This window comes from Populus nigra, chromosome 4, assembly GCF_951802175.1.
Source record: "Populus nigra chromosome 4, ddPopNigr1.1, whole genome shotgun sequence".
Lineage (NCBI taxonomy): Eukaryota > Viridiplantae > Streptophyta > Magnoliopsida > Malpighiales > Salicaceae > Populus > Populus nigra.
In genome coordinates, this window is record NC_084855.1 from 5,453,082 (window position 1) to 5,469,932 (window position 16,851).

The 16,851-nt window shown below is 35.4% G+C and overlaps 4 protein-coding genes across 4 annotated transcripts; 1 reads left to right on the top strand and 3 right to left on the bottom strand.

Moving 5' to 3' along the window:
• Positions 1–337: 337 nt before the first annotated feature.
• Positions 338–6,993, bottom strand: LOC133692331 (UDP-sugar pyrophosphorylase). The gene is made up of 17 exons (XM_062113196.1): positions 6,720–6,993; positions 6,501–6,605; positions 5,959–6,075; positions 5,483–5,623; positions 5,299–5,398; positions 5,013–5,140; positions 4,852–4,923; positions 4,696–4,760; positions 4,036–4,096; positions 3,821–3,938; positions 3,440–3,564; positions 2,711–2,787; positions 2,468–2,573; positions 2,197–2,256; positions 1,164–1,244; positions 833–1,072; positions 338–768 (listed from the first exon to the last, which is right to left on the bottom strand). The coding sequence occupies exons 1-17, from the start codon at positions 6,828–6,830 to the stop codon at positions 601–603; spliced, it is 1,875 nt and encodes a 624-aa protein (XP_061969180.1). The 5' UTR covers positions 6,831–6,993; the 3' UTR covers positions 338–600.
• Positions 6,994–10,834: 3,841 nt separating this feature from the next.
• LOC133692197 (uncharacterized) lies at positions 10,835–14,950 on the top strand. The gene is made up of 5 exons (XM_062112957.1): positions 10,835–11,034; positions 11,345–13,570; positions 13,701–13,911; positions 14,101–14,183; positions 14,535–14,950. The coding sequence occupies exons 2-5, from the start codon at positions 11,474–11,476 to the stop codon at positions 14,631–14,633; spliced, it is 2,490 nt and encodes an 829-aa protein (XP_061968941.1). The 5' UTR covers positions 10,835–11,034; positions 11,345–11,473; the 3' UTR covers positions 14,634–14,950.
• On the bottom strand, positions 14,683–15,925 carry LOC133692199 (NAD(P)H-quinone oxidoreductase subunit M, chloroplastic-like). The gene is made up of 2 exons (XM_062112958.1): positions 15,786–15,925; positions 14,683–15,051 (listed from the first exon to the last, which is right to left on the bottom strand). The coding sequence occupies exons 1-2, from the start codon at positions 15,891–15,893 to the stop codon at positions 14,869–14,871; spliced, it is 291 nt and encodes a 96-aa protein (XP_061968942.1). The 5' UTR covers positions 15,894–15,925; the 3' UTR covers positions 14,683–14,868.
• LOC133690495 (NAD(P)H-quinone oxidoreductase subunit M, chloroplastic-like) lies at positions 15,912–16,235 on the bottom strand. Its single transcript, XM_062110719.1, has one exon. The coding sequence runs from the start codon at positions 16,233–16,235 to the stop codon at positions 15,912–15,914; it is 324 nt and encodes a 107-aa protein (XP_061966703.1).
• Positions 16,236–16,851: the final 616 nt, after the last annotated feature.

Here is a 16,851-nt window from a genome sequence, read left to right on the forward strand (position 1 = left end):
GCAAGATTGCGAAAGGTGTGGCTCGGAACAACCCAAGACAAACTCCGAATCCACAAGTCGATTATTATTATTTCATGGATCTCGATTTGGTCAGGTCTTCTTGTGTCTTTGATTAAACATTTCAAAATCACTCTAGATTACCTGAATCAGCATGTGGGTGATCAAGAGCTCTCCTAGTCCAGAGAAAGGCAATGTTCACATGAATGTTTCATGCTCATAACAACACAGTCGAGCTTGGTTTTAGAAGTCCAACATATTGGCTCACATGCTAGTGGAGGTCAGAAGTCACGACACAAAGGATTAAACCTCTTAGTTAAAAGTTGAGGGAGCATCGATGTAGGAGAACATTCAGCATAATCTATTATTCCTTTCCCCAGAATTAGGAAAGGAATAAGAGAGACTACAAATTATTTTATTTTTTTAAAAAAAGGAACACGAAATCAACAAAATCTTGGCAGTTCACATCACATCACCTCGTCATATCCATCAAAACTATTTCCGGCCCAAACTTATTCATGGGGTAAGTGATGGTTTTTTAGTATCAGAGAAATAACTTGAAAGAAAACTGTGATTGGTCCTTCTGTATCAAGTTCGCCTTCTTCAAGCCTTCAATTCGAACTTTCCAGGCTCACTGAATTGCTTTTCCAGCTGCTCAATCTTTTTGAATCTGAAGCCCCTGATCCGTATTGCCTCAGGTACTGAAGTCTCTTTGTAGTCAACTTTTTCCAGGAGCCAGCCCTTGTTCTGCACTGAACCTCCAGCTTTGACCTGTCAAAATATTCATGTTAGAAAAGTAGAGGAGACTACACATGAGTTCATTATCCAAACATACCTCTGCTTCATCAATAGAGTCAATCACAAGTGCCCCATCCAAGGAGAGATCTTTGACAAAGATATTCCGACCCTTAATAGCCATGGTAGATCTTTGAGTGATGGAGCAACTTCCACTAACTTTACTTCTGATTTCCGCAAATGTCAATCCCCATGTTGGCTTCCATACAATGCGAGGCCACACTTCCACCTCTTGTCCATTGAAGACCTCATTAACTGGATTATCCACTTGGACACCAACCTAGTAAACACATATATTAAGGGAGAATGAGAGAGAAGTTCAGCATTAAAAAAATCACAGATTATAAGAAAAAGGCTCACAAAAAACGAACCTTTCTAAGTATGAGGCTGTTTGCACGATAAATGGCCATTTCTCCAGAAGTTGCACTGTGATATGGATTCCCCTTTGGTACCTTCATTAGTTTTAATGGGAAAAAAAAAGTAATAAATGCTGTTCAGGACCTGAATCCCCAATCAGAAAGCTTTTCATGCAACGTCATACAGAGATGAGCACAAAAAAGCATAAGAACCTTGAAATTGGAATTAAAGATAATCTGAAAATAATAATAAAAGCCTTAAGCAGTCGACTTCTACAACTGATTATTTACTTCAAGGGATGCTTTCTACTCTTTCACATGCTTCTGGGCATTTACTCTCTTGACCAGACAGCAACTGGCCTTTTTCTTCTATAAAGAACGACATCGTTTCAAATAGCCATGCTAAATTACCACCTCTCTGTGATCTAATCTCTAATATAACAAACCACTTGCTTCATAATCTCTCTGCATGTTTTAATAGAGGATTTGCAATGATAGAAGATAGCAGGATCGGAGAGGAGTATCTATATTTGGCTCCAGCACGTAAGCCAAGCAGGATAACAGGAGCAATCAAGTAACTAACTTAAGGCATCTCAAACATTGCATGCATATGTGTATATGTCCGCTGTACCAATCAAGGCAATCAACAGAAAATTAAGTAAAGTACAGAACCACTCAAGAATTTACCTTCAGGCTTGAAGTCAAGTTGGAATAGGTGTGTGAGTAGGGTGAGGTATTAGGTACAAAGATCACCAATCAGAAAAGTAATGATCAAGACTCTGAATTCAGCCTTTGAGCATCACTTCCGAAGCAGTCAAACAGCAAAATTCATACAAACTTAATCCCACCAACCAAACTGGGCAGCTAAAAGTTGTCTACGGATATATATAGTAAACAAGTGGTGTATGCAATCCCCAGAAATTGACTCCATAGTCTGAAGGCCGGCCGTAAGTTTTCTTTAGCACTATTGCAACTTCATTGGCCTATTTTAAATGGCATAAAATTGACAACTGAAACAATTAACAATGACCAACAATTTTTTTTTTACCTTGGCAGCATCCTCAGGGTTGTTCTTCACAGGTGCATAAGCAAGCCATGTATCCATCACCTAAGCAACCACATAAGAACTAGTTTAATGAGCATTACAAAGATGTCAATACCTTAATTATCAATGTTATTGCCAAATGGTGGAAAAAATGTTCAATTGAGAATACATAAAAGACTGAGTTCAACAACAGACAAAAGGGCTCAAGTCCTAGGGCAGGACTATCAATAAGGTAGCTGAAAATCCATGCTCTTACAAAGGTAAAAATGGTTACCGTAAATCCAACTCTTGCTGATGGAGGCAGTGTTTTTGGATAATCTTGCATCATGCATTCCAGTCTAGTTGAAGATTTAAATGAAGTTTTGCTGGCATCTTTGTATCTGCAGGAAGAATGTATAAAACAAATGGGCTGATATAGAATTCAGAAATGCCTTTTTATGCAGTAGCATCATGTTTCAGAACTAAAAAAAAAGGGGGGGGGGGGGGGGGGCTGGCAGATACAAGTAGGAAGAATTACTTTGGGTTAACAAACTCCTTTATTGCACCTCCTGTTTTTTTGAGCTCCTCAATATAAGGATCAAGCTCCAGAATCAACTGTGAAAGGAATTACGATGCAGAAAGCAAGCATAAGCATGAAATATTCAATGGACATCAGAATATAAAATATAATAACAAAAAAAGTGATGGCAAGCTACACCAATTCCAATGATATCTCATATATGTTATACCAAAAATAGTGTATATTTCTAAAAGGAAAAGACATTTTTATATAGCTGTTAAATATTTTAGGATCATGAACAAATACAAAACATGTCTGCTTTCTGCAGGATCATTTTTCTACATTTTTGGTTCTTCTAGGCAATTTCATTCCATTAACATTGTGGCCCAACATGTGAAGACAATGCACATTGAAACATTTGTGGTTCCAAAGATTATGTGTGTCTGAAATAAAAGGCTAGAGGATGGTTGGCAGGAGAGAGTGATATGAAACAATGGAACCACATGCAAGTACATGACAACTGTTCTCATCACAGTACACTTTAAGCTGCTACTAATAAAGCCAATATATAGAAATCCATATCAAAAACAGAAAAAAACTGACCTTTTTTTTTATCTGAAGTTGCATTATTATACATCAAGTAAAGATAATATCAAATAAGCAGCAATCACAATTCGAGAAAATTAACGAGCACAAGTTGTTTGTTTAAGTATGATGGAATTCTGTAAGAATCTGTAAGAAATTTACTTGGTTTATATTTCCTGGGAAAGGAGAATAGCCTGTCTCGCAATTGACATCTCCATCAGGAAACCCAGTTGCTCTAAGCAGAGGATCAAGTTGATTGTATTCCACATTAATCACCATGGACCTTCCTGGAAAATCAATTTCACTCCGACATTAAGAACTTACACAAAAGCATAAGATATATCAGTCATTATTTAGAATTTATATCTAACGGGTTATCAAAAAAAAATGTTTGAAAGGGTATTTGCTTGGAGTCAGAAAAAATACAAGCACAACCTTCGCTCGGCAGCGTAGATCACGAACGCTAAAGTACATGTATCCTTTATTTTTTTTAAGATAAAGCATGTGTATTCCATGAATGTTTGGAAGAATGATCTTGCATACCATCAATATGAGTAAGCTTGGTAATGCCTCCTATAGCTTCTTTAGCTTTGCGAGGGACAGCAAGAGAGTTAACATGGTATCCCTTAGTGGCACTGACACCAATTGAAGCTGGAATTGCCTACACACAATCATGTAGAAACATAAAATTTGGAGTTTTCATCCAAATATAACTGTGAAATAAAATGTGTTTGCATAGACAATTGAAGTAACCAAACCTTGAATAGAAGTCCATTTGTATCTTGGAAAAATAGAACCCATCTCAAACCAGCATCATGCCTAAAAAGGTGATGGAAACACAACAAAGATCAGAAGACTAAGGACCTACAAACTGCTAAACAAAAACTCATATGCAAGCAAGTCATGTAACATGGTGACTATGTCTATTCCTATACGTGCATGCATAAGCATATGCCTGATGGTGCCTTTATACTCTTATTTTACTTTACTAATCAGTAAGGCCAGAAATCCTACTAACAAGGCATCAGGGATCACCAGTCATTCCATGTGTAGGATCAAAAAACTTCAATTTGTACTGCTTTGAAAATTAGAAAACAAAACAAATAATCAACAGAGCTTAAGAAATCCTCCTCGTTAACCAAAGATTGTCATGCAAAACCAGAATATATACTCTTAACACAAACATCCTTCAAAAAGATGAGAGGATATTCCAGGGTCTTATTTTTATTTAGCAGCATAATTATTCTAAGGGTTTCAACGGACTTTCTGAAAGGGGCATGATCAAATCACATGCAAGTTCTTATGGCCACACATTAAACAAACACACACACACAAATATATATATATATATATATATATATATATAGAGAGAGAGAGAGAGAGAGAAGAAAAGAAACTAAATAACCATTGAGGCATACCATTCATAAAGAAGGCCACTTGAGTAGAGAAGTGAGTGAACATCACCATGCCCATGAGGTTTTGTCTACAGCAAAAAGATAAAGGTTAAGAGAACACAAAATGATCACAAGCATTATATAACAGTCTCAAGTTTTTGGCATTTACATAATAGCTACCTGAACTCGAAATTTGTTTTGCGGATCCAAAGCAAGTCTGGCATCATTATCCTCTAAGCATGCAACTTTTTCCTAAAATAAGTAATAAAATAACATATTCATATAAATATTTTGCATTTTGAACTAGCTCTCCAATTAGGCATCAACGACTAATATGTTACCTGCTTGAGAAGTTTTACTTGAGTAGGTTTCATTCCAAAATAAGAATTTGATTCTAAAAGCTCCACTGTGCGTGCATGTGTATCATCTGATGTCATGATAACAAAAGGAACCTCTTTTTTCTGTCCACCTATAATTTACAAAAGCAGAGGTTACTTGGAAATGCTAGAACTATTTAACATGATAACCATCATCTTTTACTTTTTGAAGAAGGAAGGTTGAAAGTAGCTAGCTTTGACTAAAAGATACTCAAAGACATGGCAAGGTAATAGGCTTTGGGTGACAAACCCTGTGTCATTCTATAGCTAGCTTCCTGAAGAGCCAGAACAGATTCAATATAGCACTGTAAGAAGCATGTTCCTGTTATGGTCTCAAATGGAAGAGCCGCCTGAAAGGGGAAAAAGATATTCAAAGATTTTTCAACTAATCCAGATCAACATAAAGTAAATATATTAGCAGTATCATTGTTCACCTTTATTCCATTATATCCAAGACGCTCACCAAGCCCACCAGCAACAAGAACAAATGCAGCATTCTGGGCTTCTTTTACGCCTGCCTCTTCATATTTGATAAAGTTTTCATCACCATAACTCAGATTTTCACCGGTAGGAACCTGCAGTGTTTTTGCTTTCATATCAACCAAAGTTCTACTTGTTTATATTTTGCTAAAGAGGCACATCCAAAAGGCCATCACTTATGTGCAGCAGATGTATAGAATTTTCTCTTTCTGTTCCCCCTTTTGGGATAATTTATTGATGATGCATGGAATTGCTAGTGTGCTCCAAGTATTTCAAAATTTTCATATTTTAACCAATTGATGAATTACTTAAACGAAATTCAACATGAACCAATGCATTGAAATTTAAATAAATTTGAAACCTAAACGAAATTTATGGAGCACAAATGAGTAGGTTAGCCATTGAAAAAGTGAAATATCTGTTAACTTACTGAAGGTGTAAAGCCATCAAAAGGGTTCTTTCCTGCTCTAGAATCTGCTAAAAGTTCTCTAGCAGTCTTAATATACGATGCCAAGCCTCCAGGATAGCTAGAATTGAGCCGAGTCACCTGCAACCACATGACCTGAACGTTACTGCACAGTCAAATTGTTCGTAGAAGTCAGAACTGAAAACTCAAACTCATAGTTTACATTAATAGACAAAAAACATTATAAAAAAGGCAGCAAAGTGTAACAAATCCACATTCAAAAGGATGTCCAAATTAATTTCTTCTCAACAAAAGATCTGACATTCAATTTTTGCTTACACGGAAACTAGATTTCTTCTCAAATCAAATTATACCAAATTCAACATCGTTCTTTTTCACAGTGCCATTGTAATTTCTAATTTAACTCGCCAAAAAATATTAAAATTATAATTCAATTCTAAATCCAAATCCACATCGCAAACAGCTAAACAATTCGCAATTTCCTGTCAATAGATCCACCCAAGGAAGAAAATCTCAGCTGAATTCCAAATGAAAATGAAAAAAACCTGATCAAAAAACGCTTTCTTCTCTTCATCATCAACACCGGGCTCTGGCCAATGCTCAAACAAATGAGACTGTCCTTTCTCCACTAACATCTTCGCCAACTCAACCTGCCATGTCACCACCACCACCACCACCACCACCAATTACAATCAAAATGAACTGCAAGATGACGTTCACACAATACACGCATGTGTGGATATATAAAAAAAACAGACATGTACCTGTTGAGGGGAGAGGAGGTGAAGGTTTTTGTGGAGATTGGGAAGAGAGGAAGCAAAATCGCCATTGATATTAAGCTTCGAGAGAGATTCCGTCGCTACAGCTGCTTCCATGCTGAAGAAGAGTCTGTTTGTTTTCTCTTGCGGATTGATAAGGAGGAGGAAGAAGAAGATTCGGTGACACGGTGATTGATATTTGAGGGAGGTTGAGTTGGAGTTACGTGAATAGAAACCAAATTCCACTTGCCAATATCTGTCAGAGAGAGAGAGAGAGAGGGAGAGAATTAAGAAGCATATGTAATTAATTATTTATTTAACGGGATGGTTACAAATCAGACCCCCAATTATTATTCACTTCACAATCCAGTCCTTATTGTTTTCTAGAACACCCCCAATTTGACGAGGTTAAATATTTTTTTCACAATCTAGTCCCTTGAAGTCTTACATATTTTTTAAATTTTAAATTAATATTTTTTATTACTTTAATATATTAATATCAAAAATTAAAAACAAATATTTTAAAATAAAAAATATTTTTAAAAACAATCAATCAAATTAATAAAAACTAGTCACATCACAGATCATGCTAATCCGAGTAGACTCGTCTTTTGCTTTTTAATATAAGATCCTTCAAGCACTCGCGCTTATGCTTTCCATGTCCGTTTAAGAACATGATTAGCTTTCTAGGAAAAGTAGTTAGTTTGGTGAGCTGTCATAAAAAGTGGTGCCGCTGTTTTTAGTTGTTCGGGTAATTGCTACTTCACTCTCGTCAATCACGAGCCACTTGCAGTCCATACATATGTAGCTTGATTCTGTGAACAACCCCTCGAAGGGAATTAGGCATATGCCCCGGCTCAGCTATCCAGAAAGAATATTCTCAATTCAATTAATCTTTTCCCCTTCTTGCTCTCGAGCATACATGTCCCCTCGGCAGCGGACTCAAAAAAATAATTTCTATTTAAGTAAATTATTTTGGTTAAAAAGGCTTGGTTTTCTTTGGAAAAAAAAAACAGTTAGATTTTATCATGTTAATGGGGTCATTAAAAACCTTTCAGTTTAGATCAAACTTCAAATTACAAGTTTTTCAAATTAATGTATTGAATTAGATTGAATTCAATAGCTTTTAGTTAATATATTCACGCTTTGTTATGGATCAATATCAAATTTTAATAAAATATAAAAAAAATACTAAGTATATAAAGAATATTTTGAGTGAAACAAATTTAACAGACATATTAAATCTAAATAAAATGGTTCTGACAATCATATCAGATCCAAATATTTTGGATCTAATAATCAAATCCAAATGAATTATATCAGGTAGATATATCAAATTCAAATGTTTTGAATCTGATAATCATAGTAGATCCAAATTAATTGAATTTAACAGGTATATTAGGTCTAATTTTCTCCTATTATTTAGTTTTTTTTTATAATTTTACATGTAAAATATTATACTAGAAGAATTTTATCAACCACACCGTCCACATGATTGGTTTATAAGCTGGGATATGCTTTTGATGTTTAACATGTCTTCTTTTATTGTATTATTTATTAAAACAAATAATCGACATGGAAGATTCATTTTACACATGCACACAAATCATTCATAGTAATAATATAATTGTTATTTTAACAAAAAAATCAATGAAATTGTTAATCGGGTAATACAATCTTTTCTATAAAATCCACTAGTTGATATAAACAACTTGGTCTTTTTCACATTTAAAAAGCATATTACCTTAAAAATAAAATTTCCCAAACTTCCACCAAAGAGATTTTTGTATTTTCAAATAAGTTTTTTTAATGCTTATTAGGTTGTCTAGGGGTGATTTGGCATTTTAATAAATATAATTATTATTTTCAAAATAAAAATGATTGGTGTGTGGAATGGAAGCTCCGGCAAGTAGAAAACTTTTGCGTCCTTCAAATAGTGCATAAATAGTGCATGAGATATCATTCTATCTCCTTTTACAGTGGCATCATAAGCAACCCAATGTGATTTTTCTGGTGGTGTGGTGAGTGCATACAACATGGGCTCTGATAGATTTTTTTTTCTTTGTTTTTTTCTCGTTAAAATATAAAGGTGTTCTTTTATTTATTTTTTATCCAATTTAATCCTTATACTTTTTATTTTTATTTTGTTTGTCTTTTTTGGTTAATTTTTTTTTTTTAATTTGATTGATCATCATTTAGTTTCATTTAATTTTTATATCAAATTTGATCCTCATTTATTTAATTGTTGTTTTTTTTAAATTTTTCTAATTAAATTTTATTTTCAATTTCATTCCTCAATGTTTGATTTTAAATTATTTTTATATCAAATTTAATCCTTATTTTTCTTATTGAATTCTCTTTTGCTTTGAATCTTTTTTTTTAATTGTATTTTTTTAAAATTTAATCTCTCAACATTTTATCAACTTAGAATTTTGTTTTGTTATTTTTTAAAGATTGCTTTTTATAGGGTTAGTCTTGAGCTCATAATCAAAGTTATGAGTTTTGAAAGTTAACATGAGTTGATGTTTGTTTTTTGGTTTCCTTTTTAAAATTGTTTTTTTTTTAAATTTCATCAATCAACATTTGATTTATGAAGAATTAGTCTTTATGATATTTTTTTTCCACTTTGCTTTCTAAGAGGGTATCCTAATCTTGTATCCATAATCACGAGGTTAGCAGCTTAACCCAAATTAACCAAGATTTTTTGTTTTGTTGTTTTTTTTAACTTCACCCTTTGATATTGGATTGTTTAATAATTGAGATTTATAGTTTTATTTTGTATGTTTTTGAAAGGGTTGCCTCAGTATTACAACTAGGTTGTAAATTTGACATAGGCTTAGATAAAGCTTTTTAAAACTTGTTATATTTTTAATTTTTTTATTATTATATTTTTTATTTATATTATTTAAATTAAATAAGTTTATTAAATCTAGTTTACTGAATAACAAACCTCAGGTTTTTTGTACTTTTTTTTTTAAAAAAAACGCTTACATTATTCTAGCATGTATTCATGGTTGGGTTGATATCTGCCTCTTGTAGTCAATTTCACGGCGGGGATGGTAGTTGCTTCCCTGGAACGGGCTCCATCTACATCAGGTCTTTCTTTGGGTTTTCTACCGATATTCCCTCTCATGGCAAGGAGTTGGTGTTCTGCCGAGCTTCTTGTCTCGGTAAACTGTGGTTCTCGTGTCAGCTTCCTCTTTTCCTTGTATATTTTGTCTCCATCGTGGTTTTGTCTTTTATTCTTATTAATTTTTTTTTTTTACTGTGGTGATGTTGCCACCTTCCTGCAGTTTGCCTTCTGTTTTCTTTGCCAGCTCTTTTGGCACTTTTATATTGATCCATTGGAAAGAAAAGAAAAGGGCATGATAAATTAATGTATTGTATGATGATTATAATTTAATTTAGTGTTACAGTAAAGCCCAGGACAGGGCCCTAACAAAAAAAAAAAAAAACAAATCCACAAAACAGGCCTAAACATCCCAGTATCATTATAAAAAATTAAAACAAGCCTAGAAAAGCTTAGGCTCATTTTAAAAACGCCTAAAAAACCATTTAATAACCCCTTAACCGGTTTTTAAGGAAAAAACCAAAACCAAACCAAACTGATCATTTCAGTTGAGTTCATAATTTAAAATAGAGATTTTGGTTCAGCTTGGTTTTCTATCCAAACCAAACCAAACCTGATTCTACTTATCCCACAACAACTCAAAGTTACAATATATGACAAGAACATGTTTGGAAATATAGTTGCGATTGTTTTTTAAAGTGTTTTTATATTAAAATGTATTAAAATAATATATATTTTTTTTAAAATTTTTTTTAAAATTAATGTATTAAAACGATTTAAAATATAAAAAAAAAATTAATTAATTTTTTAAAACATTTCCTCGAGCTGACCATACCACCCCCAAGAGGTCTTCGTGTACTAAGGTTGACCTAAACTTTGATTTTTGTTAAAAAAATAAAAAGTTATAAACTACGCAGTTTTAATTTTTTAAACAAAAAAAAAAAACTCATTACGGTATAAAAAAACAGGTTATAGGTTGACCGTACAAACCAAGCCGGATCCTATAAATAGGCAACAACTTGTTCACCATGTCAGACTTTGATTTCCAAACACAAGTCACTCACTCCCTCTGCCGTCTCTCTCTCTCTCTCCCATTCGATTCGCTAACTGTCCTCCATTTCTGATTTACTTCAAAGCTCTCTCTTCAAAATCTTCCCAAATATAACTTTAGGTTTTGCTTTCTATCTTTTTTTTTTGTTCTGGCTCTCTTCAACAATATTTCATCAAAGCATCAATTTTTTTGCTGATCAGGTAAGAAACTCTTCTCCCTCTTCTATAATTATGGTGGTTTTCTGTGGTTTAGGAGAAAACGAGAGAGGAAAGGAGGGTATCTTTACTGTTTGTGAAAAGGGTTTCTTTGTCTAGAAATCTGCATGCATGTAGATTTTTTTATGGTTTTTTTTCTAAAGAAAGTCTAGACCCTTTTTTCATTCATCCTTGTAATTGGTGTGTTTTGCAGTTTGTTATTTTCTTTTTCTTTTTTGTGACAAGCTGAAAAGTTTTGTTTTTTTAGCAGTGAACTCATTATTTTTTATTGTCTGTCTTTTTACTTTGAAAACAGGGGTGATTAATTAGTCCAATTATATGAAGTAAGGACCTCTTTTCTGGGCTTTTTACTTTGAAAACAGGGGTGATTAATTAGTCCAATTATATGAAGTAAGGACCTCTTTTCTGGGGGGGGGGGATATTGATGGGGTCTACCAAAAGAACAACGTTGGAAGTAGTTCCTGTTGTTGTTCAAAGTGAAGGGTTTGATTTTATGGATGATGAGAGGTTGGATCGGAGGTTGAAGAGAAGGAATATTGGCACTCGACGATTCAAGGTCAATTCTAATGGAAAAGCCAACAGCTGTAAAGGCATTTCAGCTCTGAAGACTAGCTCTGAAATTTGTTGTGCTCAGAAGGGTGGCCATGACAGCGATGTTGGTGATGAAGATTACAGGAAGTACGGTGAGTATCATGATGGTTCAGTTAGAGGGCCGTTTATTGATAGTGATGCTCATCTTGACATGAAGTCTTCTTCATCCAAGAAAAATAACGAAAGATACAGTGGTATTAAATATACCGTGTCTCCAATGAATGCACCCATCAGCAGCAGCTGTATTCTACTTGATGATGATGATGATAATTATGAGGTTGATGAACATTACAAGAAGTTTTTAAAGGACTTAGATGGAGGGCTGTATGTTGATAGTGACTGTGATGCTTGTGTGGATATCAAGTCTTCATCCAAGAGAAATGTCAGGTCAACTGATAATGGTAATGCTGTTGACCTTGTTAATCGGTTTGTGGAGAATAGTGTTGGTATTAATGGGGCTTTGGGTTGTGGTAGTGCGGATACTAGTTTTGTTGATGATGATACTGCTCCTATGCCTCTGCCTGATGGCATTGCTAGTGTTGGGACAGTTGATGTTGGTCTAGACGGTGCTTGGGCTGGAGTTAATGATATCGTTGATGATGGGCATCTCAATAATGGAATTGTTGGTGAAGATGAAGGAGATGATGGTAATAATAAAGATGATGGTTTTGTAGGTGATGGTGCCGACACTAATGAGGATCCTGACTATAAGATGTTCTTGGATAATCTTAGACAGGATGGGAAATCATGCATTCTTGAGATTCCACTGACTAATGAGATATCAATAACTGTTAGGTATGACTTACAAGATGGCGCATATGATGGGTGTAACATAGAGAAACCAAACACTCAGAAGGACTGTCCAAAGAGAAAGAACAAAGGAATCACGGAATTGTTGAAGAATGATTCGAGAATTGAGAGAATGAAAACGAGGAGTGTTACGAGGAAAGAGAGAGCGGCAGCTTCGAGAAAATTGAGGGATGTTCCAGCAAGAGCAATGAAGATTTCAGTGGTTGAAAGCAAGAAGAAAACAAAATATATGAATCCTATTTCTTGTAGAACAGATGGACATGCTGGCAAAAGGCCTAATTCAGAATCTCTTGGTCCAACTAATTGCAAGAGCAAACATGAAATGAAATCGGATATGACCCAGAGAATACTGAGGGATGTCCCAGCCCGAGAAAGAAAGGTTTCAGCTGTTGAAAGGAATTTGAACGTGGAAACTGTGGATCTTACAAATGAAGGCGCAAGTAAAAGGCCTAGTCCAGAAGCTCTTAGTTTGACTAATTTCGAGCGCAAACACAAGGTGAAAATGACAATGGTGAATCATATAACAGAGAATCAAAGAAAATCCAGGGCTGCTCCATCCAGAGAGAGAAAGATTTCAGCAGTTGAAAGTAAGGTGAGAGAGGAACCTTCGAATCTTGTTTCTTGCAGAGAAAATATAATTGCAAGGAAAAGACCTAGTCAACAAGCTATTGGTATGAATAATTGCAAGCGCAAACACATGCATCTGGATATGGAGAATTGTAGGATGGAAACTCAACAAAATATAAAGGATATTCCAGCCAAAGAAAGGGGAAATTCGGCAGTTGAAAGGACGTTTGAAAAGCAGTCCCCGAATGCAGTCCCACATGGAGCTGATGGGCATGAAAGTAAAAAGCCTAGTCCACAAGCCCCTAGCTCCACAAATTGCAAAAACAAACGTGAGATGAATCTGGATATGGTGGATCATAGCTACCAAAGTTTTTTGAATTCACTTAAAAAAAATGGTAGATATGCAGTATTTGCTCCTCAAAGTGGAAAAGGAGTTTTGTTTGGAGAGGATGAACAGGGTTCCTCTGATTCTGAGGTGATTGTCATGGACAAGGATCAATTTCTTGATGGAAATTATACTCCATTTGTGAGTTCAAAAGCATACATTGTAGAGGTAATTCATCCTTTCCTACCCCAATTCTTTCGTTTCCTTATTTATCATGTTTCTGTGCTTTCAAATGAATTATGTTAGCATAATTATAACAGCTGAAGTCTGTTTTGGATTTATGTTTTTGCAAATTAAGGATGAAGGTTGGATGGACAACGGAGTTTCCAGTAAATTTAGAGAGGAACTTTTGAAAATCCTTGAAAAGCCTTATGATGAAAGGGAGTTTGAAGACCTGTGGCAAAGAATATCTCACCGAAGTCATGTGAACCGTGATATAAACTTGCGGAGTGGGTGTATAAGATTTGAAACAAAAGCTATTGGAAAATCTTATCTTGACCATCATGCAGGTGATTTTATCATCAGCTTTGTTTTTCAGTTTACAAATGCATGCCATCTGAATTTTGAGCTCTTGCTACTCTCTTTGTTACTCTCCTTCTCTCAGTATTTATGCATGGCCATCATTGATATACCATTTTTATGATTTTTGATTATTTTGTTCGTAACTTAATAGTAATTTTTTTTATTTGTTCTTGTAGATCTTGAAGCAAAGATCCGATCAGCTCAGGGTAATCAGCCAGAAATTTTGAATCTCATGCGTGGTTTTTTCTATTGGTTGATGGTGAGTATAAACTTCTATTGTGTTTTCTTTTCAAAACCTTTTTTAGTGTTAACATCAATCTGTTTCAGTAATGCATTTAATCAATGAACGAACCAAATTGGAAATTATCTTTCTTTTCAATTCAACAAGGAAGACAACTGTCTTTGGTTTAGCATAGATAGCTATTAAATTGCTAGTTTTAGCCTTGGGTAGACTGTTGTGACCTCGACTTTCCATACTTGCCAGTTAACACAAAATAATTTATGGACCTGAATTTGCATTGTGTGCTTAAACGTATTTGACATTGTTTTAATTGTTGTAAGCACAAATATGGCACTTTCTAATCCATATGGTTGTTACTTTTTTGTCCAGAATGCATCGCATGCTGGATCTCGAGCACTTCGACCTTGGCTGGACTCTTCATGTTTGAAAGTGCGGCCACAACACAAGAAGGAGATAGATGTCTTATGAGTGACTGAATTAGATCATGAAATATAATCTAGCATGTGAAGAAGATTGGTAGATGCGAAGGTTGTACTTCCAAAAACTATACCAGGTAGAAGGTGCCAATGTATAGAATGCTAAATACTGATGCAACTTTTAGCAGCTCGTGGAGATGAGCCGTCAGTATGAAACCGTATTTAAACATTCCACATCTCAACTTGATGCTTTCGTCTATGTTTTGTCTGGACACCCTATCTGTATCTTATGATTGTACATCTTCCAGCTGGCCATCGTTGTTAAATAGAATGCGTGGTTTCCCCATGCTGAAATTCAGGACCCTTGCATTCATGTTGTATTTGATTTCTCCATCATACAGCAGCTTCCTTATGTAGTGCTCTATATCCGAACCAATCAGTCGCAGTGTGTATTCTGTCAACAGGGCACCCTGTTTGCACATAACACGATAGTATTCGTAAGGCATAACAGGGATCCACTGATCACCCAGACAGAACTTTACAGAACACATCTTCCATTCAAGATTGATACAGATGCTTGGTAATTTCCAGGTTCCCTGGCATCCTTTTATTCAAATCAAAGCTGTTGTTGGTTAAAATGCAGTATGAGGATGCTCCAGCAGTATCAGTGCCGATTGGATGGAAAGAAGGTGATTTGCAGCCGAAAAAAAAAGTTTTAACTCGATGTTTTCTGGAATGGATTTTTTGTTGCGGTTGGGATGAAGAAAGATGTGGTTATATCACCAAAGGCCTCAACATCTATCACTTTGATTTGGCGTACTCTTTGGATTAAAGACGTGTTTGTAAGGGGGTAAAGGAAGCTGACTATCTCCCTGTCCCCAACTCTTTATCACGAGGCAAAGATCAGGGTAAGCATGTATTTACCGATGCAGTTCCATTTGTTTTAGGTTTGATACGGGACTTTCATGGGAGATTTAATATGATATAAAGACTACTAATTAATTCAGGTGCTCTTGTTTTTCAATGAAAAACGAATAAAAAAAATGTCATGACATTAAATCATTTCCGATAATAATTTCAACCTGTGTTTCTTTCTAAGAGGGTTTGCAAATCTGAACAGAAGATGGAGTAGAACTTCCAGCAATTTGAACAATTTTAAGTTCTCTCAAGATTAAAAAATGCATGATTTTTATGGCAGACTCACCTCGTAGTGATCCACAAGCTCCTGGAAGTAGGAGTAAACCCTATGGCAACTCTCTGCTGTCCAAACGAACTCATCTGTAGGATCAAGGATAAGGGTGAGCTTATCCATCTGAGTTTGATCGAACTCTCAAGTTTCTGGGTCAATGTAGGCAGCATAGATCCTCACGTGCCGTGTGACGCTGCTGAGCCACTGCCCTCCATATTCCCTGCTCATGTTCTTGCTCTTCACGTTCACTTGTGGTTCCACTGGTCTTGGTTGCGTTGATTGCTTCACTTTCTCCTGTTCTAGCTCCTTTTCTTCTTGTGCATCCACTTCCTGTGATCCTTGGACTTCAGCTTGCTGCTGAGCTGAAACAGAGATTACGCGTCTCCTTCTCAGTTCTCTTCTGCCTCCAAGCCAACCCAGCATAGAGAACTTTGCACCAGCTATGTAAGAGGAAGTTGCTGCCATTGCTAAAAATCTAATGCGCTGTAGCATTTGGCACTGGTAGTCAAATTCTATAAACTTTTTGTTTGCTAGCTTTTTAGAGATTTACTTTCCAGTACTTGAGATTTTGGGAAATTCTTAAAAAAGCCAGCAGATTGAAGTCCATTTATTTTCTGGATAAGATTAGACTTAATTTTATTGACGGTACGAAGGTCTGTGTGGTGAAGAAAAGCAGAAAATGATGGGCTGCCACGAATTGAGCTATGGCACTCTCTTATATTTCTGAATAGCCTGGTTTTCGCTTTGAGCTTAATGTAGGGTTTCTATTTCCTTCTCTGTATGTATATTTTTGGGCTCTTTAAATTGTGCTTCTACATTAATGAACTAAAAAGACGTATTGTCCATTCGCAACGTGGACTTTGGACGTTCAAAACATTTGAGCTGATCATTCTTGCCACCCTCGACCTTTTTTCTTTCTTGGTTTTGTGAGGAACAGGCACCAAAGGATGCGTACAGGGTAGCGCATGGCATGACTGCACAAAAACAAAGATGATTTAAGTTTCCGACGATATTAAATAATGATTAGCAACTCCAAATTTGTAGTAATTGTTACTCTGAATTTTCTCACTCCCTTCTGCAA

What these genes read in the sequence shown, in the direction of transcription:
- LOC133690495 (XM_062110719.1), bottom strand. Translation starts at nt 16,235, where the DNA reads ATGGCAGCAACTTCCTCTTACATAGCTGGTGCAAAGTTCTCTATGCTG.
- LOC133692331 (XM_062113196.1), bottom strand. Translation starts at nt 6,830, where the DNA reads ATGGAAGCAGCTGTAGCGACGGAATCTCTCTCGAAGCTTAATATCAAT. An exon ending in AAAACAAATTTCGAGTTCAG is followed by an intron (nt 4,761 to 4,851) that starts GTAGCTATTATG and finishes TTTTTGCTGTAG; the next exon opens with ACAAAACCTCATGGGCATGG. An exon ending in TCCCAGGAAATATAAACCAA is followed by an intron (nt 2,788 to 3,439) that starts GTAAATTTCTTA and finishes TTCCTTTCACAG; the next exon opens with TTGATTCTGGAGCTTGATCC.
- LOC133692199 (XM_062112958.1), bottom strand. Translation starts at nt 15,893, where the DNA reads ATGGATAAGCTCACCCTTATCCTTGATCCTACAGATGAGTTCGTTTGG. An exon ending in AGCTTGTGGATCACTACGAG is followed by an intron (nt 15,052 to 15,785) that starts GTGAGTCTGCCA and finishes ATGTGCAAACAG; the next exon opens with GGTGCCCTGTTGACAGAATA.
- LOC133692197 (XM_062112957.1), top strand. Translation starts at nt 11,474, where the DNA reads ATGGGGTCTACCAAAAGAACAACGTTGGAAGTAGTTCCTGTTGTTGTT. An exon ending in CAAAAGCATACATTGTAGAG is followed by an intron (nt 13,571 to 13,700) that starts GTAATTCATCCT and finishes TTGCAAATTAAG; the next exon opens with GATGAAGGTTGGATGGACAA. An exon ending in TTATCTTGACCATCATGCAG is followed by an intron (nt 13,912 to 14,100) that starts GTGATTTTATCA and finishes TTGTTCTTGTAG; the next exon opens with ATCTTGAAGCAAAGATCCGA.